The following is a 24,002-nucleotide window of genomic DNA, read 5'->3' as shown; positions in this document are numbered from 1 at the left end:
ACACACAAATGGACGATGGAGTTGCGTGTGGCGTGTACTGGAGAGGTCCAGATTCTGTCTTTAGAGTTTAGAGAGAAACGAACGGTCTTCTTGTTTCGGACAAGTAATCGTGCTCCATGATTTAAGACGTGGATAAACAAGATCCAGACATGGTGGGAAGCATCTGCCGGAGCGATAAACAAGCTGCACTACGTTGCTTGTTGCAAAAATCTTTCAACTCTTTGTTTAAAACCGTGTAGAGAAAGCTTCAACGCATAACACTACCAAGAATAAGAAATCGTCGTAGCATCGCATCTTTCGCCAATGATGTATAATCCATCCATCCTTGCATGCTTCAAAGTCACGCCACCTCACCTGCTTTACTCGAAACAAGAAAGTCCGTCCTACACTGATATCCAGATTAGCGTATCATCCCTGCACATAATGGCGTGCACTTACACAAAAAAGGTGAACAGTTACTCACAGAGGTGAAAAATAAAGTCCAAAAAAAAGAGTAACGTTCAGAGTCACAAAAAGCGTGCAGGGACGTTCAGGGAAGTCAGTCGATCGCACAGTGGCTCGAGGGCGACCTCTCAATTGCTGGCTGCTACCTTCCTTTCGAGAGATGGTGATCCATGGCTCGGCAAAGCAACGCGGCAACCGCTGATCTGATCCGATGATCGCCGTGAAAGCGACGACGGGCCGGGGCCGGGCGGCCTACTCGTAACGCAATTCACGCACGCGAAATAATTCTAGTCACCTGCCCTGACAAAAATGCAAAGTACTTTACTGCCACCGGCGTAGCAGTAGTAGAACTCAGAACTGAATTGAATTTGCAGCCAAGACAACGACATGAACACGTTTGCTGGACGAGTGGTCGGAGCTGTCAGTTCATTCCGAGCACTCCATCCTGATAACTTTTGGCCTTTTGCCGAACCGAAGCACTCGTGCCATGCAACATGTTGACCTATCGGTGCTCTCTCAAGTGGTGATGAGCTTTACTTTTGTGTCGACTTCAGAGCTGGGATTGGAAGGTTGAGACTTGGGAGTGGAAAAAGGGTCACCGGCAGGCGGCAGCTGCCAGTACTAGTTTGAGCGAGTATGACAGCATCAACTCTGCCAAAAATGATTGAGCTGAAGCTAGCACTAGTGCCATGTGCCAGTCCGCTCATTTGCATGCGTGTTATGTTACTGTCAGCGTGGCACGGTTCAGATGTTGACGGATGCAATGCAAGCGATCCAAGCTGGCCTGAACCCTCCGAAATTCCATCTCACCACGCCAGTAATTTGGCGCTGATTCGACACGCTGCATGGTGGGAATTCTTCCCGAGTTCCGAATGCACGTTCACGTCGCCGTAGCTAGAGATGAACATCCTCAAGCTCTCAATCACACAGCATGCATAATGAACTCGCCAGCACAGCAGTTCTTCTTCTTCTTTTTTGTTAGAGAGAGCTGCAGATCTTATTTTTAAATACTAATGCTACTGGAAACCTTAATTTGACCTCGTATTATCCTAGTTTGACTTCTCCAGGGAGCATATGGCCCGCCGGTTTTCTGCTGCATCACAATTCACAGCGAGCTTCTGCCATGTGGGCCTCGAAGGCCGCCCCCACACGACTTCCCACGGGCCCGTGCCCTGTGCGTAAACCCATGTGGCTCTGACTCACCACTTGTCCCCTGCTCCAAGCCAAATCGCAAAAATAAAAGCGGTGAGGTTTTTTTCAATCATGTGGCTGGGACGGCTTCAGGTCAAAATCAAATCAAATCAAATCCCCCCTTCGTCTCTCTGCTAATGCGTTTTATCCGAACACACTCCAACCATTTTCCCCCCAAATAAAACACGCGATTCTGAACGGCACCGACCGACCGCTCGGATCGAGTCACGGAGACGCAGCAGCGTCCGTGCATCCTTGCTCCTACCAGACGTGCCGCTGACACCTGGGTCCCCGGACGGGTGGGGCATCCCTGTCCGTGATCGGGTTGGATTCCGGTTGGGCTCGTTTTCCTTTTCTGTTTTGGTCTCATTAGGTAAGGCATAGACGCTGTCACGCTAGCGACGCTACTGTGTCTCGCCTCGCAGGAGAAAGCTCAGCGGTGGAGGTACTCTTCCTTTTTGCACCCTGGCTAAAGCCTCAACTGCAACTTGGCCCTCAAGGCAGTGGAAACTTATAGCGTGTTCGGCACAGCTGGCCGCAGCTGCTGCTGCAGCAGCTGGCCCACAGCCAGTCCAATTACCAGCCGCTACAGTGCTGGGCCGGCCGCAGCCAGCTGAAGAAAAGGGTAAGCTTTTTTGGATAAACTTATATTAAATTATTTTCTATGGAAATATTCCAATCCATATTTTTTTCTAATTTATTCCAATTAGCAATTTGATACGATCATATACGAAAGAATTTAAGAGCCAGACGAAACTACACAATATAGAAGCACGTACAGATACAGATATACCATGAGCTCAAGTTTGACTTTCTAGAAAAGTTGATTGAATGAATAAAATTAGGACTCCGGGAGGTGTGACACTCTAACTTCGTTTTGTCCCGGATAAAAAAAATCCATGATATTTTACAAAAAAAAACTAACTGTATATGTCGCTGAACACTAATACAAGCAATACTAGCAAATCGTTTCTGACTCAAGTTATCAGTCCGTCCCCAAACCGCTAGCAAAACCGCTGCTGGTTTCTGTCGGCGCCCCCACGCAAAAACCGGTGCAATACTCCGGGAGTCTGGGGTCCCCGCCGCAAAAACGTCCCCACGCTGCGTCGCACCTAACCCCTCGCCGTCCGGCTATAAAACCCGGCTCGCCCCCTTCCGCTCCTCTCTTCTCCCCATCTCCATTTTTTTCCTCCCATTGTTTTTGCATTTTAGTCCCTCAGGAAGCTGCGATTTTGTGTCCGATCCGTCGGCTCGATTCTGCGCGTGCTTCGCTTCGATCGAGCGCGCCGGCCGTTGGAAGATCCCTGCGAGGCTCCTCGTTTGGCGGGTGCGATTCTGAGCTCGATTCTGTTTCTTCCCGCACAAATCTCGTCTTTTTTGGTATAGATTTGGCCTGTGGGCGCCCGTCTAGGCGTTTCTCGTGGGTTTCGGCTTTGTTTTCGCCGATTTGCTGGTGGATTTGGTGTTCTAGGCCTGTCAAGTTCGGATCTTGTGCGCAAGTTGCAGCATTAGGAACCCTCAAATTGGAGATTTGGTGTGGATTAGCTGCGGTTCTCGGTTTTCGGGTTACAAGGGCGCAGCCTACGGAGGAAGCTTCTCAAGGTTGCCTTTGGGAGGAGCTCTTCCACTTCTGGGGGTTTCAGTGGACGCGGTTGAGAGATTAGCTTCAGGAGTAGTCTGGCAATCTCGTTTATTGCGTGTTTTTTTGGTTACAAGGCTTGGGTGTCAAGTCTGGTGGTGGAAGCCCTCAGGCTGGAGATTTCCTGCCATCTCCAAGGTTTCCGCTTCCTCCTTGGCAAAGCTATATTTTCCTCTGCTAATTATCTTGCCTTGAACTGACAAGTATTGATTGCTGATCAAGTCTTTGTTGTGAAATGTCAGGCTGCTGATTTCCCCCTCCCAGGAAGCCAAGTAAGGGCTTTCTTCTGGAGGAGCTCTTCCAGTTCCTTAAGTTTGCGCACCACTACTATTTAATCTCAATTTGCATCCAAGAGATTCACAATTGTGTGAGACTGGGAACTCCAGAATTGATTGGGACAAGGTGTTCTAGGAATGGGGAATCAATGCCCAAACGGGACTCTTGGGAGTGACTACTACAATCGTCCCGCTTCTAGGTTCGCTGATGGATACCTCGAGGAAGATAGCTACTCCGACTTGAAGAAGTTTGAGAAGCCATGGCCTGAGGTGAACTCATTTAAGCCCACTGCTGCTGGTATTCTTAAGCGGGGATTGGATCCGACGTCTATCACTGTCCTTGAAAGGAAGACAGCCGACCTAAGGGAACATTATATAATTGGTCGGAAGCTTGGTCAAGGGCAGTTTGGCACAACATACCTCTGCACCGAGATCAGTACAGGGTGTGAGTATGCATGCAAGACCATCCCAAAGCGCAAGCTCATCACCAAGGAGGATGTTGAAGATGTGCGCCGTGAGATCCAGATAATGCACCATTTGTCTGGCCACAAGAATGTTGTTGCAATCAAAGATGTTTATGAGGACGGGCAGGCGGTGCACATTGTGATGGAGCTCTGTGCTGGTGGGGAGCTTTTTGACCGAATTCAGGAGAAGGGGCATTACAGCGAGCAGAAGGCTGCAGAGCTTATAAGAATCATTGTTAGCATAGTGGCTATGTGCCATTCACTAGGGGTGATGCACCGTGATCTAAAGCCAGAAAACTTCCTCCTTTTGGACAAAGAAGATGACCTGTCAATAAAAGCAATTGATTTTGGTCTATCTGTGTTCTTCAAACCATGTACGATATCAAATCTGATCCATATAGTAAGGCATCCTTTATTACCATTTTTAAAGCATCAGATTAATGCTAGATAGATAGTAGTTTTCTGTACAAGATATTCTTCAAACCATGTACGATATCAAATCTGATCCATATGGTAAGGCATCCTTTATTACCATTTTTAAAGCATCAGATTGATGCTAGATAGATAGTAGTTTTCTGTACAAGATATTCTTGTACAAGATATTTCACATGTCCAGTTTTCTGTACAAGATATTCTTGTAGCTAGATAGTAGTTATGTCCAATTATCATCTGCTAGCATCCTTAAGCATGAGCAGCGAACTAGTATATAACAGTAAGGCATGACCTGTGCACTGGGATGTCCCATAATAACCCAAAATTCATTATTTTTAATAATGTTCTGCCTATCCTAAGGAATAGGATGGAGTAAATAAATTACAGAGTGCTATGATGCTGTTCATCAACACTTACTGTTGCTTATCTGACTCAATTAACCTTGATCAGTTTTCAATTCTATGCGTAAGCTATATGTGATTTCTGATGGGTCTATGGATAAAACCTTGATTTTCAACTATATTGAAAACTGCAGGTCAGGTTTTCACTGAGTTGGTTGGAAGTCCATATTATGTTGCTCCTGAAGTACTGCACAAACGTTATGGACCAGAAGCTGATGTGTGGTCAGCTGGAGTGATACTCTATGTATTGCTTAGTGGGGTGCCACCTTTTTGGGCAGGTTACACCTCTATTCTCAAGTGTTATATTGGTTGACTGTATTTCTGAATCGGAATGGCTAACTAATGAATGTGATTTATTCTACCAGAGACACAACAAGGAATATTTGATGCTGTCCTTAAGGGGCACATTGATTTTGACTCGGACCCATGGCCTAAGATATCTGAAAGTGCAAAGAATCTTATAAGAAAGATGCTCTGCCCTTGCCCTTCGGAGCGTCTGAAAGCCCATGAAGTACTACGTAAGTATATCTTAAGTCTTACCTATGTCTTCACTCAATTCAGTTGCCTGTCTGTTTTGTTGTCTAGCTGTTAGCTCCATTTCAACAATATGTTATGCTCCTCGAATTGTTTAAGGAATCACAAATTCCGTACTTCTTTACTGACAATACTGAATATTTTATATGAATGCCAGGCCATCCTTGGATTTGTGAAAATGGAGTGGCCACTGATCAAGCTCTTGACCCCAGTGTTCTCTCTCGGCTGAAACAATTCTCTGCAATGAACAAGTTAAAGAAGTTGGCTCTGAGGGTGAGTTCTTTTATCTACTTCATTACTTTCATATTTATATTTCAGCTGTTATGTTTTTTGACACTTCATGTGCTTCTAGGTGATTGCTGAACGGCTTTCCGAGGAGGAGATTGCTGGGTTAAGACAAATGTTCAAAGCAGTGGATGTTAAAAATAGAGGTGTAATTACTCTTGGTGAGCTTAGAGAAGGGTTAAGAAGATACGGTACTGAATTGGAGGATAGAGAAATTAGTGATATAGTGGAAGCGGTGAGTAGCTGCCATCTGTTTTTTGATTTCAGTGACTAAAACATGCATTTGTGCTACATGTGTGACAGGAGATATTTTCTTATTTAACACGTGACCTGATGTCAGCCTGTCGAGCATGCATTTTTTTCAACACTTCTGGAAAAATACCTAAATAATGCATTTATTGGATAGTAGCAAATTCTCCTCTATTCTTGTATGGCATATGCATCTGTTTTTAGATAATATCTGCTTCACTGAAGTGCTTTGGCTGAAGTTCCTGAGTTTTTTTGGCAGGCTGATAAAGACAATAATGTGACCATCAATTATGAAGAATTTATTGCTGCAACTGTGCCTCTTAACAAAATAGAGCGTGAAGAGCACTTGATGGCAGCTTTTACTTACTTCGACAAAGATGGAAGTGGTTATATCACAGTTGACAAGCTTCAACGAGCTTGTGGAGAACATAACATGGAGGACTCTTTCCTGGAAGAGATAATTTTAGAAGTTGACCAAAACAATGTAAGTTGATTGTCTTTTACTTGAACCACAATACTAATGCTTAAGGATTTTCAGCACAAGTGCAGAACACTTTGGGTACCTAAATATGTCAACCTCGTTCTAGACCCTTGAGTCATGTAATCATGTGGGGTTGCAATGTAAAACATTGCACTGGTTCCTTATCCTGAATGACATTTTACTACTAGAATAAACACCTTTGGTGGCTGGGCATCAACCACATAGTCACACCTAACGCACACTGTCAATTTCAGTAACCTTTAAGGATAGGAAAATAAATAAATACATTTGGTGACAGCACAGCCATTGTCAATCTCCTAAAAAGGCCACTCGACATTAGTTTTGAATTTAGCTGCGAGGAAGGTTGGCTATTTTTAGCTTTGACCTGAAAAGTAGGCAGTACATTGCTGAACCAATATAGGGAGAAAACCAGGCCACAGTTCTTTTGATTACCGAGTCCAATGGTGCCTCTCAGGAGTTTTATTTTACTGAAAACTAATGCATGTGCTGATATTTGCTTTTCAGGACGGTCAAATTGACTACGCCGAATTCGTAGCCATGATGCAAGGCAACAAAGTTGGACTTGGGTGGCAACCAATGTAAACCACTTTGAATGTAACCTTGAGAGATGCACCTCAAGTACACTGATGCATACGTGATGTACAGATTTTGTTCTCTTTTCTTATTTCATCATTCTCCACAGCCCGAATTCGGGCTGACATGTACGAGAAGAGAGCAAATCAATTCATTAGTAGTAGTATTTATCCCAAAGAAGTGTGGGCTGTCAAGTAGTATATAGTTTGTTATGAGAGACATATATGTAGCAGCGGTATATGTTCATGTAGTTGCAATCATGTCCAGCGATTCAAAATACCAAAAGAGGCGCATTCGGTTTGTTCTCTGTTTCGTTCTGTTACAAGTCCTGTTCTGTGAGATCATACTCCTTCCAAATTTGCATTTGCGTAATCTTAAAAACGCGAGACTTATCACGCGGTTTTTCCAGTCAATCAAGCAGCCTTGTCATAGCACCGGGACTGGAGTTGCATGTTCTGCCGGCGACTGTGTTTGGGCTCCATGAGCCAAAGTGCCAAACCATGTGCAGGCAGAACAGCAAAATTCAGAGCCGCGTGCGACTCTTCCGCCTACCAGCGGATGAACCAAAGCGCGATTCGCCTACTGGAAACCGGGGGGCGAGGTGTTAAACGGTGAACGCCGCTGGTAGCCTGGCACACGTTTTGCTCTAGATCCTGAACAATTCTGCCGTCTCAGAAATTCAGAACCGGCAGTCAGACAGAGCAGTTCTACGTTTGCCTTCGGCAATGCTAATTTCATTTGGCTGGCTCGTAGAGCACCACGTTTGTTGTATGACAGTATATGGCCAATTGGCCATTCTATTGATGATCTATTCTAAATAGAATCTGACCGAACCTGGACGTGGATGAGCTGAAGGCTCAAGTCAGGTGCCCTCCGACACCCGGGACTCGTATGCAGCAGCCATCTCCTGCGAGAACATGAACAAGCTCTGCAGGTTAGTCTCTGAATGTCTGCTGAAATCAGACTGGAGCGTGTTGTTTGCTGAAAGCCTGAAACACTCGCCTTGACGTCTCCGTCCTTGGACAGAACGCACCGCGACGTCACCGCGGCGCCGCCGCCCAGCGCCCACCCGACCTCGCACAGGAACTCGCCGTCGCCGAGCTCCTTGAACGCGCTCCACAGCTGCTTCGGCAGCGCCACGATGCCGTCCGCGTCCCTCAGCAGCTTGCTTGGTTCGTCGGGCGACAGCTCCGCGAACTTGCCCTGCTCACCACTCATCCGTCAAATTCTGTATCCATACATATATGGAAACCATAATTCTATTCAAAATCACGTAAAATTCAAATGCTCGATCGATCACTCACGGTCTCGGGGTCCAGCTCGCCGGAGAACCTCGCGGCCGCGGCGTCCGTGGTCTCCCACTGCCCAAGCACCTCGGAGACGTCGAGCTTCTCGCCGGCGGCAAACGCGGTCTCCCGGACGGCGCAGCCGCCGAGTTGCTCGCCGTTGCGGAACGGGCCGTACCACTGCTCGGAGAACACCTTGATGCCGCGCAGCCGGGCCTCCTTGCCCAGCGCCACGGTCTGCACCACCCGGACCCTCACCTCGGCGGCGCCGGGGCGCGCGACGCAGTGCTCCACCTCGAGCACGGGCGCGGGGCCCTTGGGCCACGCGGCGACGTAGGACCCGTCGCCGGCGTACGCGAACGCGAAGGCGGAGGAGGCGTGCCGCTGGTGGGAGGTGTGCACGGTGGCGGCGTCAGCCTCGCAGCCCACGGTGGGGAGCAGGCGGACGAGGCGGTAGTGGAGCGCGCACGGCGCGGCGGGGTCCGCGAGCGTGGGGCACTGCGTCTGCCAGTCGAACACCTGCACGCCCCACTCGCGGTACGCCTCCGGGACCACGTTCTCCGGCAGCTCCACGGGGTCGCCGGCCGCCGTGAACTCCGCGCCGAAGCCGTCCCACTCGCCGGACACCCGCGCCGCGAACTCTGCCCACTTGCTGTTATCTGCCAAACCTGCTGCACGATGGACTACTGATGATGAGTCAAGCTTAAAGTTTTGTCCATCCTGCAGAATCTCTTTCCCATTGGAGCGTGTGCCGTCGTGTGAACTACTATGATTAAAATCGAGTGCTCAATTTCGTAATCAGCTCATACCATTAGTCTACGACCTTTGCTGCATCATTTACAAAAGGCAAAAAGAAAAACGGTAAGAAGTGGATAGAACATGTGATCGTGCTCCCAATCTGTGCGTCCCGAGTCATTGGCTTACTGGAAAGAGCAAAGAACAACGAAACATGAGATGAGGCGAACGTCTGACGACCTGGCTGTGCGCCTGCGGTCGCGGCGTCCGTGGCGACGGCGTTGGAGGTCTCAGGAGAGACGACTCGTAGTGCCGTTCTCGCCGAGGAGTTGGAGGACCGCCGTGATCGAAGCAGGGACGATGGCCGCGAGCACGACGACGACGACGGCGACGGCAAGGGCGCCGCGCACGCGGGCGGCGGGAGGAGAGCGCGGTGGTGGTGGGCGTCGGGGAGGGGCAGCAGGAGTTGAGCGGAGAGAAGCGGCATTGTTGCCTTGGTGGCTCGATCGACGTGTCGTATTGCCGTTCGCTTTTTCTATGGTCTTTGTTTTTTTGTGGCGCGTACGAATTACGATCCTCAACTCACGTCTATATCTCAACGCGGGTGAGGATAAAACATCTGTGGGTATGGTTTAGAGAGCAAGCTAGTGGCTACCATGACCGGGCCGCGCGGCAGGCCAATTTTGCTGTTACAGGACCGACATCGAGGAGATGGCTCAAGCCCAGATACGGCTAAGCATGCATGCGCCGCCTACTGAATCTGCATGCGCCGTGAGATCTTTGAATCGGTAAAGCAAGATGAGAGGAGCGAAGGAGTCAGAACCAACGCACACGCCGGGATCTCGTTTTGCGCGGGTAGCATTGCGGCGATCTTTTTATCTGCTGATCCCGCATGCTGGTCACTTCTTCAGTCCTCTGCCTTCTTCTACGCTCATTTAGTCATTTTCACAACCATGAGTCTATCACCGGTGAGAAGAGTCATGAGGTGAAACACACCTCAGATTCTCGGTGTGCTGTAGGGCTCGGCGATTGTGCGCGCGTAGTCTTTACATTTGTGTGTCTTATTCTTGGAGCTCCCTCGACCCCTTGGCATAGATTCATTTGAAGTAAGTCCAGCAGTTCAATTCATTTTTGGGATTTGGATACCTGTAACTCCCTCGTGAGGGTAATGAATAACATACTCACATTGATTTCTTGAATTCTAGCACGGACACCCGTTGATTAGTGGATTCTGTGCTCCTTCTACACTGTAAAAAACATCTGTGTTGAAAGAAGATCAAGAACATCTGTGTTGAAAGAAGATCAAGAACATCTGTCTTGAGACTTCAATATATACACATCAATGAGGATGGGAAGAATTTATGCGATCATATTAATTATATTTCTATTTGTTTGTTTATTTTTTGAAATATACAGCTTCGCGTTGTAGTTTACACTTTCTTAGACTGAAAGGCATAACGACTATCATAATTCTACAGCCTAGATTATTCAACAATGAGGCGGTCCTCATCGCAACTGTGGCATCTATTGGAAATATGCTGCAGGGGTGGGACAATGCGAGCATCGCAGGTGAAATAAAATTATTATCTTTATTTCATATAATCACGCTATATACTATCCTTTGTTCTATAGCTTGGCCAAGCGCTTATGTGAATAAATTTGTCAAAGAAAATATGAAAGTTAAAGACTCGACAAAGTTCGGTGGATAATTTTTTTACTGGAAAATAAAGTAAGAAGCCTCATGAAGATGTTGTGTTCATAGGATTTTTTTCTTCGAAGATGTTGTGTACTTGTGTTACTTATTGTTAATGATGGGAATATTTAATCATTTTATTGGTCAAAATAGTTGTTAGTAGTAATGGACAAATGATCACAACAACGGATCATATGCGACCCAATGTATTGTGCACTCCAAACTAGTCTATTTCTAGAAGTAAGAAGTACATTATAATTTGAAAAAAGTTGAAATTGCCGTTGATACGTAGAAAGGCTTGGTCACAAAATTTACAAAGATACCTATAAATTCAATTACTAAATCTGAATGTAACATTCAAACATATTTTTGTCTTCAAAGATATAAATCCATCTAATATAATATAATAGATATGTTATACGACTTAGTTGTACTCTAGTATCAAGGGACTCGGCCTGAACTGGATAAAATAAAACATGTTGGTGAATATGTGGTAACTATCATAAGTCATAATAACCAATATTAAATTAAGCAATTAAGCTAGTTTACCACATGTGCATAGTGTTCCCTGAATTTATTTTTCTTCACACTGCAGTGAATATACGTTACCTATCATGCACAATAGACATTAATTATTTGCTTAATTATGTGCTCAAAGTTTTGTTTATTTTCTCAGTAGATACAAACTTAAAATATTAATTGTCTCTTCAGCTGCTATGTTCGACATAAGGGAGGAGTTCCACCTGCAAAGCATGCTACAAATTGAGTCACTTGTCGTGGCAATTGGTATTATCGGTGCAATGATAATCACAACATTTATTGGATCATTGGCAGACACATTTGGTATGCGAAAGATGTTAATCGTCTCATCAATCATATACTTTCTTGCTTTAATATCCACAGTAATGATTTCGAGCATATACATGCTAATGTTTATGAGACTTATGACTGGATTTGGTATTAGATTGGCTATGACAATTGTTCCACTATATATCTCGGAGATTTCTCCTCCAAGCAAAAGAGGACTATAAAATACATTTCCTCAATTAAGTGGCTCTAGTGGAATGTGCTTCTCTTATTTTGTTGGATTCTATGTTTCGCTAATAGCAAACAAGAATTGGAGGATAATATTTGGCATACAATCAATACCTTCATTTATCTACTTTATTATGTCCATCTTCTTTTTACCCGAGTCTCCAAAATTGCTAGTACATCATGGAAGAGCTGATGAAGCAAAGAAAGTTTTGGAAAGATTGAGAACAACAAAATATAGCAAGGGTATGCATAGCAGAACCAATGAAATTAAATTTCTTCTAACAATATTGCAAATATGAAAGGCATTTATATAGTCTACATATTTGTTATGCTATTTTGTAGGTCAAATGACTCTTCTTATTGAAGGCACAGGAGGGAGATAAACTACATCATCTCTAGAAGAGTACCTAATTGGCCCTAATGATGAAATCACTTATCATAATGGCTTCAAAGGAAGATATTATAAAACTGTATGAGCTTGACGAAGGTTCTCATTGTATTGCCTATCCAATTAAAGGCGAATACACACATGAAAATATCATTGGTTTTTCCACCACCCATGGCACATTACATTTGGATTAAGTTGTTGACCTTATTGGAAATATCCATAAGATATTTCCGAAGTTAAGCACTAAATTATGGGTGTAAAATAAAAATATTGTGGGATCCACTATATCAAGTGAAGGTAGCTCATGTAACACATTGGTTCCTACATATATTTAAATATTATTCATGTTAATATAGAACTTTATCTACGCATAAGACAATTTGATTCACTCTTGTTAAACATATATTGATTACTATGGGATCTTACCTTCGATTGAACCTCTAGATTATTTTTAGAGTTAATGTGTGATATATGTTGAATAAATGACTTGTTGTCTCACTAGCTTTTATATGCTAATAGGAAAGCAATGTATCTAGTGAGATAGAAGAAGATGATGAAATTGAATGGGATGAGGAGAATCAAATTAAGTTCAACGAACATGCGATGAAACATAATGGAGATGATCTTGAGGATAGCATATACGACCCGCTAAAGACTAGATTAATAATACAAACATACAAGATTTTTCTCCATCACATGGAAGCATTATTGGCATAAAGAGGAAGAGGAGTGGATTAGAAACCGGAGGATGTGGCTTAGAAATTGGTGGAGGATGGCAACTAGCTTGAAAATCATTTGCAAGAGATAGCTCAAATGAGCAAGTGCAACATGGCATGCAACAAATGTACATACATAAAGAAGTTGTACCAAATTCAAATGACTTATCATTGGACATTGATTTAGGTGAAAAGTTCATGCAAGATACTGCTATAGTTAAAAAATCTGTTTTCCCAAAAGATCATATCAAAAGTAAGGATATTGATTTTTTAAAGCTTTATCAATCTAATGGGGAGATCTCAAAAGACATAAGGTGGACTAATATGTTAACACATGGGGTAAAGCGTGCCTAATTGTAGCAATTGGATTACAAATATTTCAACAGGTAAAATGGTTTTGTTTTTGAATTATGAATATATGGTATATAACTATGTGCTATTAAACTATTTTAATAATTACAATACTTTTTGTTAAACTATGTATGAGATATCACTATGTATATAACCCATATTTTTTATTTAGTTTGCAGGAATAAATGCCATTCTCTATTATACTCCAGAGATACTTAAGAAAGCTGGTATTGGAGTTATTTTCTCAAGCATTGGTCTTAACTTATTTTCTGCTTCCATTCTTATAAGTAGCCTTATGACCTTGTTGATGCTACTTTTTATTGGGATAACTATGAATCTAATGGATCGTATAGGGAGAAGGTTAATAATTTTATCATTATCTTAGTTACATAATTTATTTCCTAAGAGTTTTTTCTATTTTATAGTATTATTATTATAAATATATTAATGAATGCTTTATTTTATTCTATGCAGGTGACTACTTCTACTAACAATACCAATCTTGCTATTATCTCTACTTGTACTAGTTATTGTCAAAATTGTTACACTAAGTGCTCAATTGCATGCCATTCTCTCGACGATCAGTGTTGGCATCTATTTATGTGTCTTTGTCATGGGGTTTGGTCCAATCCCAAATATTTTATGTTCAGAAATCTTCCCTACCAATGCTCGGGCTATTTGTTCAACTATATATAGCCAGACATTCTGGATTGGTAACATTACGGTCACATATAGCCTCCCTGTGATAATGAGATATCTCGGTCTTGCTGGTGTTTTGCGGTTGTATGCAATTTTTTGTGGGTTTTTTTTCATATATGTTTAATGGAAGGTTCCAGAAACTAGAGGCACACCTGTGGAGGTTATTGCAGAGTTTTTCTCGCTTGGAACATCCATCCATAAAGTCCAACAATCAGAAAAGTAGAAATAGGAGGAGATTTGGAGCGAATCATTTGACTCCAGATATTGTTTTTTATACTTTCGCATTAGTTATGATTGTACTTGATATGATTGTACTTAATGATATCAGTGCTCTCTATTTTTGGAAGTGTTGGGAATCTTTATATGGAAAAATGTCCTAAGAAGTTGGGACTAACTTTCAAGTTTGAGGCCGAATCTCATGCTAACTTCCTAAGACGAAAAATCTTACGAAGCGGTGTGATGGGATATTATAAGGTTCCTCACAAGAATTCAAGTTAGTTGCTCTTGCTTGGCCACCCATTTAGGGGCCATATATATACAACACATGAAGGGGAGGGTAATTTTCATATGAGGTTTGCAAAATGTACAATTCACGGTTTATGTCCTTATATAAAACATATGATCATCTCTATGCCTATGTTTGACCATACCTGATGGGCATTTTCATGTAGCATAACGATCAGATATTTTCCATTATCAAAAAGATTTTTCACGAGATCACTTAGATAGATGATGGAAGGAAACAATTGCATGTTCATTCTTTTTATTGATTAAGAATGGTTAAGCAATTATGTAATCTCAATATATACATTCTGGATTATATTATGAGTTGTGGTTAGAAAAAACTCCAAATAAGACATAGTCAAACAAAATGAATCATAAAGTCCCAAATCATATAAACTAGGCAGTAGGTTTGAAATAACAAGGCCATGCGATTCCCTCCTGCATCTACTCGCACCATTGTCCCGTCTGGCAAGCAAAAATATATGCGGCCACCTTGTGTATGTCGTTGCTTGGGCTTGCCATCCATGCCCTCGATGAGGACCTCCCCATTGGGAATGACCTTATTGAACATATGATTCATCTCCATTACTAATAGATTACTTTATGTTTTTTGTTGAATTATTCGGTGCATTTGAAAAGAAAAACATTTCCGAAGAGAAACTATTTTCGATTCTCTTGGGAATTTTTTTTTTGTTCTAGTAGAACCTGAGAAGCATTTCTAATTCTGTCTCTGAATCCTTGAATTGTTTGGCAGGGATTCTTGTATTTCTCTTCTGAAACAATTTCCGTTTGGTAGAGAGAAAGAGACGGTTTGATTCAATAGAGTAGAATAGGGTGTATACCGTTCGCAAGATTACAAAAAGAAACTGCTTATAGTGCGAAGAATGGAATAATGTTTTGCTTCTCAGTTTCACATCCCATGATGTTTTTTACATGTTTCTGGTTTCTGAACAAGTATTTACATGATCGATCTACCTAAATTTGACAGCATCGACGTTTAGATCCTTAGCATAAAAGAACTCAAGTCGATGTAAAGATTATCAATCCAGTTTACGGAAATCGGCGGCGCATGACGAGGAGAGAATTCCAGTGGAGCTAAAGATTCTCGAGCTAAGATTTGCCGAACCAGTTGTCAGAAACCGGCGGTGGCGCGTGATGATGAGACAGGCTCCATGACGGCGTGGCACTTGCTAGAACGGTCAGTGTCACCGCCGGAACCGGAGGACGACGATGGGGCATCCTCCATGGCCGCCTCGCACTTGCGGCAGCGCTTGGGGTCGGGCGGCCGCTTGGGTGGGTCGTCGACGACGAGGACGCGGCGGCAGGAGGGGCAGGACGAGTGCGCGCCGAGCCATGTGTCGACGCACGCGACGTGGAAGCCGTGGCCGCACTGCGGCAGCACGCGGATCTCCTCCCTGGGCGCGAACTCCGACAGGCAGATCGCGCACTCCGCCAGGATCTCCTCCTCCTCCCCGGCCACGGCCGCGGACCCCCCGCGCGCCGCGGCCGCCGCCGCCACGGCGTCCTCGTAGGCGAGCCTGGGTAGCGCCCTGAGCGCCTTCTTCCTGAGCCCCTTGGCCGCCGCGGCGGGAGCGCCGGCGGAGGACGCGGCCCCGCGGCGGGAGCGCGCGCACCGGGCGACGGCGGCGAGGCCCACGACGCAGATGAGCGCGCAGAGGAGCGCGGCGAGGATGACGACGACGTCGGAGTCGACGGCGAGCGGGCTCGTGGGCTCGGCCTCGGCGGCGGGGAGGGTGGGGTACTGGCCGGAGTTGGTCTGCAGGAGGCGCCGCGCCGACGACGCCATTGGCCGGATCGGTCGCAGGCGGGGTGGCAGGCAGGGCACGGCACGGCGAAGGGGATCAGGGGACGGGGAGGGGTGGAGTTTTATCGCGCGCAGGCGCAGTGGCAGTGGTGATTAATGGAAGAGAAAGCTTTTGTGATCTGGGTGGCTTCTCAGCTGGGAGTTGGGCCGTTGGAAGTTGCAAGAGAAAGAGAGAGACTGGTGGGGGAGTCAGAGCTCGCGGCGCGTTCGTGTCTTGGTGACATGGCGCCGAGGTAAAGCAGGTGCCACGGGCCCCACAGCACAACTTGACCTCACCCCGGCACGGCAACGGTGGCCATGGACACGCGACGGCCGCGCCGCAGCGAGCGCGCGCATTGGGGAATCCGCCGTGGGATCTGCTCCCGGGTGCCGTGTGCCGGTGGGTGCAGGGGTGTAGCGCGGGGCGGGGCTGCGGCTGGGAGGTGGTGGCCGCATGGCCTCATCCCTGATGGGTACACGAACGGCTGCGGATCGCGGTGGGTTCGTTCGCCACTTCGCCGTTCGCGTGCGGCGTCCGCTGGGCTCGCACTTGGCGTCTCTCCCGTGCCCGTCCGGCGGCCGCCGTAGTGGTAGCCGGGAGGGGCTGGCAGCTGTAGTTTCTGTCGATCAGATCAATCTGACTCGATGCTCCAATCATCGGATCATCGTAGAATGAATCTGCAGGCAGCAGAGTAGGCGTGGCAGGAAGCTGGAACTTTCTGCCTGCGGATAACTCGTTGCCAGCTTGCCTGCGTTTGCGTTTGCGTTTGGGTAGCGTGCACTGGGAGAGGGAGAAACGGCCTCGAAAAAAACTGCTTGATCCGAGGGAGAGGAGAAAGGTTCAAGGGGAAGCAAAGGAGGCCGTTGGCTTGCACATCACTTCTCTGCCAATTGGAGCTGTTTTTCTGATTGTGAGCTCTTGAGAGCCCCAAAGAATTTATCCATCAGAAATTCAACCTCGAGTAATCATGCACGCAGTGCAATATAAAGTTCGGAGTGTCCAGTAACCTGCGCTGCTTTTCCTTTGTCGAAATCACTGTGGTTGTCCGATAGACAGCCACTAATCCTTTGTGAACATTCCTGACGACTTTCCATGGGGAAAATCATTATGCTACGCAAGGTACAGATGCTGATGCGGTAGTAATTTCATAAGATAAAAATTAAACGAAGCCCTTTGCACGTGGAAAAGCAAAGGGCAGGCCTTCAAGGAAAAAAAAAAGGAAAAAAATGTTATTCTCATCACCATAAAATCGAGATCCCACATCACAAGGTTTCGTTGCAGGTCACGAAAAGAGAACCTACGAACCACTGACCGCTGCTCTTTACATGCGGTCCCAAAGAATCGTGAGTGCAAGCAGCGTGATCCTGCCGAAAGGCAAAAGAGGGCAAAACCTGCTGTGTCTCAAACTGTCAAACATGTGAAGCGCCTCTTCTGCATCGAGCCTTGATACGAGCCACTGACAAGTATTACTCAATATCTTTGCGATAGTTACAGATGCAAATGCACCATTAAATAGGGCATTCCTTGAGCAATTGGCAAGTAAAACTTGGAAAACAATGGGTTCAGTCCAAAAGATGAAGGTTCCCTGTGATATTGCTATCAAATGCAAAATTTAGTCAGCTCCAGAATGATTACAGTGATTATCATGTTACATGGTCATTGCAATTTCCAGGACTCAACTGGGAAACTGGATGGTTACCGACACAATCTCAGTGTACTAGATTTCAACATCGGGATGAACCCAGCAAAACAGTCTAATCGCTATGGCGCAGATTTGCTCAAATCTCACTAATGTACTCTAGAAGAGATTCGACCTCCTGCCTCAGGGCAGCAATTTTCTGCTGCTGCAAAGCAATCCTGTTCTCTACATCTTGCCCACGCAGCTTCTTCTCAAAGCTGTCGACAACGGTGGAATGCCTTGTCATGAGTTTCTCCTGCATCTCTCTCTCCTTTGTGATCAAGTCCTCTACCTGCATCAGCCAAAGCAAATAGTAACCAAAATGAAAGATTTGCAGTAAATGTAGATGCAGAAAGGAAGTTCTGATTCAGGTTGCTTAGACATGGCAAGATACATAGTATCAAAACCAGTTTCTTGACTTGGTTTCTTCATGTTCCGGAAATGCGAAAAATAGTTGGTTAATAATAATAACTGACCTTTGGCCATATCTGATAAGACTGGGGAGATGACTGTAGAGATGTCAACAATGGCTTCAGCTCTTTCCATAGCTCCTTAAACTGTGCATCAGCAGCTTTACGAGCAGCCTTGCAAGACTGGACGTCCCCAGTCCTTGACAAATCACGCAATGAGGCCTCCAGTTTATCATGAACTGCCAAGCATTGCTCAAAGAGACCCTGGATTTTCTGAACAGTGGCTTGCACCTGCACCACAAAGCATGAAATAGCCAGTAGAAATTAGTACTGCAGAAAATAACAGGCAGTTTCCATGAGATCAAAATCATAACACTAGCTTGTACTGCAGTAATTCAACACTTATTTTACAGAACTCTTGTCACTTATGTCTTCAGTTCTTAACCTAACACTGGATCATGGGCTCCCATGCAAGATCCAAAATGCGTTAGTGGAAGTAGAATATACAGTTAATTATTATTTGAGGACATCCAACTATCCAAGGACATGCTTCCTAGTAAAATATATCCTACCATAAGTAATTTCAGTCACACTTTTGATATGTAAAGCGACAATAGAGAGAGAAAATGATTCACCACTTCATGGTTAATATTAATGTTTTGCAGATCATGAACATACCCCACCTACAAAGTATGCATTCAAAAAGTACATTCAAAACCCTGTTTAATTTGGTTTCTACTAATCATCAGTACTATGCATCCAGTGCTCCATGGTGAATGAGACACATCATATAAGTATAGTAAAAGTCTAAAAGATGTCAAAAAAGGGAAACAATTACAGGCAGATATAAAACAGTTTTCAGCAAGCCCATTTACTCCTGACATATATGTTCGATATGTTAAATAATTGTGTACCTCATCCCATTGTAGCTTGGCCAAGTAAGAAGGAGAGCTCTTGGAAATTGACATATCAGTGCGCATGTAAACAATGCAGGCCACAAACAGGAGGAAGAAACCAGTAATAAGCATCAACGGCTCTCGGAGCAAGGATATATTGTTGAATTTGTAGTAAACCTGCATATTGCAAAGGAATCTTTAAATAAACAAACAATCTAACTCCCTAAAAGGAGCTCAAGTAAGCCTTTTATACAGCAGCTTAGTGCTGTTACATGTGTTGAGAACCAATACATCTCTTCTGATTATTTGTTTGAACTAACTGTTTAGCCCAAATTCCCTTTCACAAAAACCATAGTACAAACAAAGTACTCGATAATTAAAACTGACAACAAACCTGGAAATACAAATTATGCTCTGGAATAACATCAGGCTTCTCCAAGACAACAACTGGCCTTCCAACAATGTCAAGGTGTGAATACTTCACCTGAACCACAAATTACTACTGTCAGAAACAATGAATTGAATCAGCTATTTAGCTCCCTACATCATACAGTGCGAAATCACCTCCTGCCACTGCTTTGTTGGAAAGGGAGCTGAAACTTCGATATCCTTTGACCCTTCAGGTAGAACAACCTGTCCAACAACAGAGATACTTACAAGGGAAAAACACAGATAATGCAATCACTACGAGGCGTAGAATATTATTCCTGTAATTCGCATTCCTACTATAAGGCTCAAACAACTAAAAAATATATAAAGGCTGTGGTTTTAGAATGAATACCAACACATAATGGTCGCATAATCTGCAATTTTGCCTAGCAGGTTTAAACTAGCAAAATGAAATTTACTTGTTTGATGCACATCCATGACATACCTTAACGATAAGCTTTTCAATGAGAATTTCCTCCATTGGAGAACCAAATGTGATATTGAGAAACCTCTTTCCATCAGAATAGAAAACAAAGTCTTGAAGCGGTAAACCATAACCAACAGTAAAGGTTGTTTGCCACCCACCAAACAATGGAAACCTTGGTTCAATTTCCAGATGGGTCTGAAATACAAAAGCCTGATCTGTGAAACTATACTGAAAGTGGCGTAGAAACCTTGATGACTGAGATAGCTAACAAGATTACCTTCTTAGAATCACTCCACAAATGTGATGTCGAAATATTACCGATCTCATCTCTGTAATAAATAGAGTGGGCCCTTGGAGGCAGTCTCGCAATAAGATTCCTAAAAGATGAAACACCTCTTACGTAAGGTCTAGACTGATAATCGATCCTGCAAAGGGGGACAGATAATAAGTTACTTCTGAACATATCTGTCTCCAGTTACAAGTTAAGCTATTTAAAAACGGCAATCAGAACTTAGAAAGGTGAATAACCTGGAAAATTCACCCTTGAGTTTGGCACCACCATGGGCAATGTTGTAGTGTTCAGTAATCTGTACATTTCCCCAGTGAGATATCTCAATCTCCCTTATAACTTCCTTCGCGACTGCAAAAGGATTGTTGTTCTCAAAGTGCACGATCACAGGCAAGTAGGAAAACGGGGGAAGATCTTCAAATTGTCCATATTTCAGTTCTGAATCCACAAGTTTTGCGCTTGGATGCCTTGTGTATGATTCAACCCTTCCACCAGGCAATCTGATAGTAAGTGTCTGTACCTTAACAGGGTAAGGCGATAGATAGTGAGCACTATCCTGATAGACAACAAGTTGTGCTTCAGCTTGAGTGATTTCTTCTGGAAAGGGTTGAAGAGAGTGTGTGAATACAGTCAGGACATCCAAGTGTAGAGTCTTTCCCTTTCCCAAAGGTTTGGGTAACAATGCAGAAAAGAATGTTAGCTCTGGGGGAGCTCCAGAAGGCTCAACAACTTCAATTGGCAGAATAGTACTTGGACCCTTCACTTTTCCTTCAGTTCCAAATGCTCTTATAGCTGCTAAGTTCTTCGCTTGGATATTGGGAAAGGATAGTAAAACTTGAGAGACAGGGTCCGGTCCAACATTTTCGACCTAAACAAAATGGAAAGTATGTAGGTGGTAAGCTTTGTTGTAACAGCAGGATTCCAACAATATTACACATGCATGAGCAAATATTCCAACTAGATGTGAGCACTTGCAAGAGAGATGTTATTATTACTATAACGGAAAACAGAAGACTTCCACGGAAAGTTAAGGATTTTAAGACTAGTAGCATACAGTGAAAGGGATAAAACATGCTACAAATATGGATGCTATACATAAAACAGAATTCAACAAGCGTCATTATAATTTGGTTTAGAAAATATATGGCTAATTTGTGGGGCAGAGAATTGCGCGTGCCAAAATTTTGACATTAGTAATTTGGGCAGTGGTAAATAGACCAGCAGTCAGGAATTGAGACATGATTTTAGGACTGATATGACAATACAGTGAAACAGGCCAACCCGCTTCAAATATGAAAAATGGATGTCTATACATAAACCTGAGTTCAAGAAGCATCATCCAATAGAAATTGGTTCAAAACAGGCTGGCCAGGTTTCGTGGAACAGAATAATTGGGCATGTCTAAATTTTGACAGCAGCAATTTGCAAATGACTTGGTACAGGATTCACTCAGTGTACTGCTAGCTTCATCGACCATAGCAGCATTCCAATCAAGCTGATTAGGCAATACTGACATATTTCAAACTACTACGGAGATGGGGAGCTCAACATGCTGGAGCAATTCATACGAAAACACGAGATAAACAGAGCCGAGCAGCACACCTTGAGGGAAGCGAGGACGCGAACGATATGCGAAGTCAGATCAACCTGCAAGGAGAGAAGCAAAACCCGCGCAGCGTTAGATCCGAGAGCGCTGAGGCGGGGAGAGACATGGGAGCTGGGCCCCGAGATCTGGGGAGCGAGGACTGTACTGACCCTGCGATCTGCCTTGGAGATGACGAGATCGGCGCGGGCGGTGGAGGCGAGGACGGCGACGAGGACGACGAGGAGGAGGGTGGTGGTGGCGCGGCGGAGAGGCGGCAGCGGAGTCGCCATCTTCCCGCGGCCAGATCGCGTCGGGGAGTTTGGCTTCCCGGCCAGATCGAGGGAGAGGTGCTTAAAACCCTCGGGGGTGCGTGTGTGCGCCTGCCTGCCTGCCAAGAGGAGACGCTGCGCCAGCGGCCGGCCGGGTCAGGGTCAGTCGTTTCGGGGTTTTGCTCCGGTTTTTGGTGCGATCTCGACCTGTTTTGCTCCGGCGCTGGCGAGTGGCTGTGGCAGTTGGTTCGGTTTCTGGTCGTGTCAACGTGGAGCAGGAGTTTTGGATAGATTTTGCACAATATTTAGTGTCCTATAGATTTATCATAAAAACATTAATATTGTATCAATTGTTTAGGGACATTTGTTTAAAAAAAAATGTTCCACGGATTGGAGCATTGTGATCAATGATGGTAACTATAAACACACTTCTGATTTCTTTAGATTTGAGTTTTATGCATGTCCATATATTATAATGACTAGCAGAAATACACGTGCGTTGCTACGGGTCTTTATTTGCTCTCACAATCCGACCAGACCCCGACCCCTACCCATGGCCGCACCGCTCGCACAAGCGAGCGCCGCTACCACGGCCCCACTTCGCCCTGCTCCCGCCATCCGGTTAGTCCCGCGCCTATCCTTTCCCACTTCGATCCTCCCTGTCGGCTCCTCGGGGTCCAGGTTGGGCCCGTGATGTAGCGGCCTGTTATCCTTCCACCGCTCCCTCTCCGATCCTCGCCGCCGGCTCCTCGGGGTCCAGATCGGGCCCATGATGTAGCGGGCTGTTATCCTTCCACCGTTGGAAGCGGGCAGTGATCGCTACTCTGTAAAGCCAACCTCACACTATTCCTGCCACTTCAGGTCCAGTGAAGCCCGAGCTTTTGCTGGGGCCGCACAGGCCACTACCAACTTGGAACGGGCAGGGCCAGCAAAGACACACCACAGGCCCAAGCCCAGAGTCCGCACCAAACATCCACACCACCTTAATGCCCCCACTTGGGTTACAAGCACACGCAACCGAGCTCGGTGAGGATGGCTCACGAGGACGAACATTTAAGCTGGCGCGGTGTTGCTTCGTATGGCGAGGTGGTACTAATATAAGGAATAGGAAAATTTCACAGTGGTCTCATGTGCACTTCGAACAAAGACGGCCCGCCGGCAAACTAATGGCCCAAACTCGTGCTACATTCGCGCGTCCTATGCGGCGGCATGTGCGAGCCCTGCTCGCAGCGGCAACCCAGTACTCATGGCCTGGCAGCGGCCGAAGCGGCCCCGTACTCAAAACTAGCTCGCGCTTGACTCATGCGGCGGCCCAGCGCTTAAGGCTGCTTGGCATGGTAGCGGCCCACGTTAGCGGCCTGCCAGCGCGCTAGGCGGCCAGTGCTGGCCCAACTGACGCAAGGCCAAAATGGCCCAGCTGCCTAAGCTAAAGCATGTGAAAACGCCCCAGCGCACGCGCTTCCTCCTGGCTCGTGTGAGCCAAAATGGCACCTGGCCCGCCAGCTAAAAGCGGCCCAGCGCACAACTCGCCACAGCTTAATATATTGTGGCCCGGCAGCCAATGGTTGGGCCGCTGCGTGCGCAATCTGCCTGGGCTCGGAGCTCATTTAAGCCGGCTGCTTAATCTGAGCCATTGATCGTCATCCGACGGTCGGGCTCATGTTTCGGTGGAACAAAAACTCCCGAGCACCGGCTCCCCTGAAACCCTAGGCCATTTCCGCCCTGTTCAACCGCAGCTCTCCGCCGCAACTGCGTTGTTGGTCTCCTCTCCTCACCTCCGCTCTTCTGCACCCGTGCAGATCTGTCGCCGCCCTGCCT

General features: G+C 45.6%; 5 protein-coding genes and 1 pseudogene across 6 annotated transcripts; 3 read left to right on the top strand and 3 right to left on the bottom strand.

Moving 5' to 3' along the window:
* Positions 1-2,796: 2,796 nt before the first annotated feature.
* LOC117836810 (calcium-dependent protein kinase 7) lies at positions 2,797-7,290 on the top strand. The gene is made up of 8 exons (XM_034716314.2): positions 2,797-3,412; positions 3,517-4,387; positions 4,981-5,124; positions 5,212-5,364; positions 5,538-5,653; positions 5,733-5,900; positions 6,174-6,398; positions 6,921-7,290. The coding sequence occupies exons 2-8, from the start codon at positions 3,688-3,690 to the stop codon at positions 6,996-6,998; spliced, it is 1,584 nt and encodes a 527-aa protein (XP_034572205.1). The 5' UTR covers positions 2,797-3,412; positions 3,517-3,687; the 3' UTR covers positions 6,999-7,290.
* A 303-nt stretch (positions 7,291-7,593) lies between these two features.
* Positions 7,594-9,610, bottom strand: LOC117836811 (uncharacterized). 2 transcript variants are annotated; one of them, XM_034716316.2, is made up of 4 exons: positions 9,251-9,610; positions 8,294-8,946; positions 7,992-8,192; positions 7,594-7,896 (listed from the first exon to the last, which is right to left on the bottom strand). In XM_034716316.2, exons 1-4 carry the CDS (start codon positions 9,495-9,497, stop codon positions 7,852-7,854), a joined length of 1,146 nt encoding a protein of 381 aa, XP_034572207.1. In that variant the 5' UTR covers positions 9,498-9,610; the 3' UTR covers positions 7,594-7,851. The 2 variants fall into 2 exon arrangements, with proteins under 2 accessions (XP_034572207.1, XP_034572209.1); XM_034716318.2 differs by having other exon boundaries at positions 8,294-8,943.
* A 292-nt stretch (positions 9,611-9,902) lies between these two features.
* On the top strand, positions 9,903-12,091 carry LOC117836814 (monosaccharide-sensing protein 3). Its single transcript, XM_072290565.1, is given in 4 exon segments — positions 9,903-9,978; positions 10,427-10,579; positions 11,415-11,804; positions 11,886-12,091. Coding segments are annotated over 4 exon segments (771 nt in total). The 3' UTR covers positions 12,038-12,091.
* A 67-nt stretch (positions 12,092-12,158) lies between these two features.
* Positions 12,159-14,115, top strand: LOC140221249 (monosaccharide-sensing protein 2-like; annotated as a pseudogene).
* A 1,157-nt stretch (positions 14,116-15,272) lies between these two features.
* Positions 15,273-17,132, bottom strand: LOC117836813 (RING-H2 finger protein ATL8). The gene has a single exon (XM_034716322.2). The coding sequence runs from the start codon at positions 16,201-16,203 to the stop codon at positions 15,529-15,531; it is 675 nt and encodes a 224-aa protein (XP_034572213.1). The 5' UTR covers positions 16,204-17,132; the 3' UTR covers positions 15,273-15,528.
* Positions 17,133-17,762: 630 nt separating this feature from the next.
* On the bottom strand, positions 17,763-22,313 carry LOC117836808 (dolichyl-diphosphooligosaccharide--protein glycosyltransferase subunit 1A). Its single transcript, XM_034716312.2, has 10 exons — positions 22,086-22,313; positions 21,933-21,977; positions 20,570-21,198; positions 20,319-20,466; positions 20,060-20,236; positions 19,750-19,818; positions 19,580-19,669; positions 19,204-19,362; positions 18,356-18,580; positions 17,763-18,171 (listed from the first exon to the last, which is right to left on the bottom strand). Exons 1-10 carry the CDS (start codon positions 22,203-22,205, stop codon positions 17,980-17,982), a joined length of 1,854 nt encoding a protein of 617 aa, XP_034572203.1. The 5' UTR covers positions 22,206-22,313; the 3' UTR covers positions 17,763-17,979.
* Between the last annotated feature and the right edge of the window lie 1,689 nt (positions 22,314-24,002).

Source organism: Setaria viridis, chromosome 9 (genome assembly GCF_005286985.2).
Source record: "Setaria viridis chromosome 9, Setaria_viridis_v4.0, whole genome shotgun sequence".
Classification (NCBI taxonomy): domain Eukaryota; kingdom Viridiplantae; phylum Streptophyta; class Magnoliopsida; order Poales; family Poaceae; genus Setaria; species Setaria viridis.
This window is presented reverse-complemented; position numbering and strand designations above follow the sequence as displayed.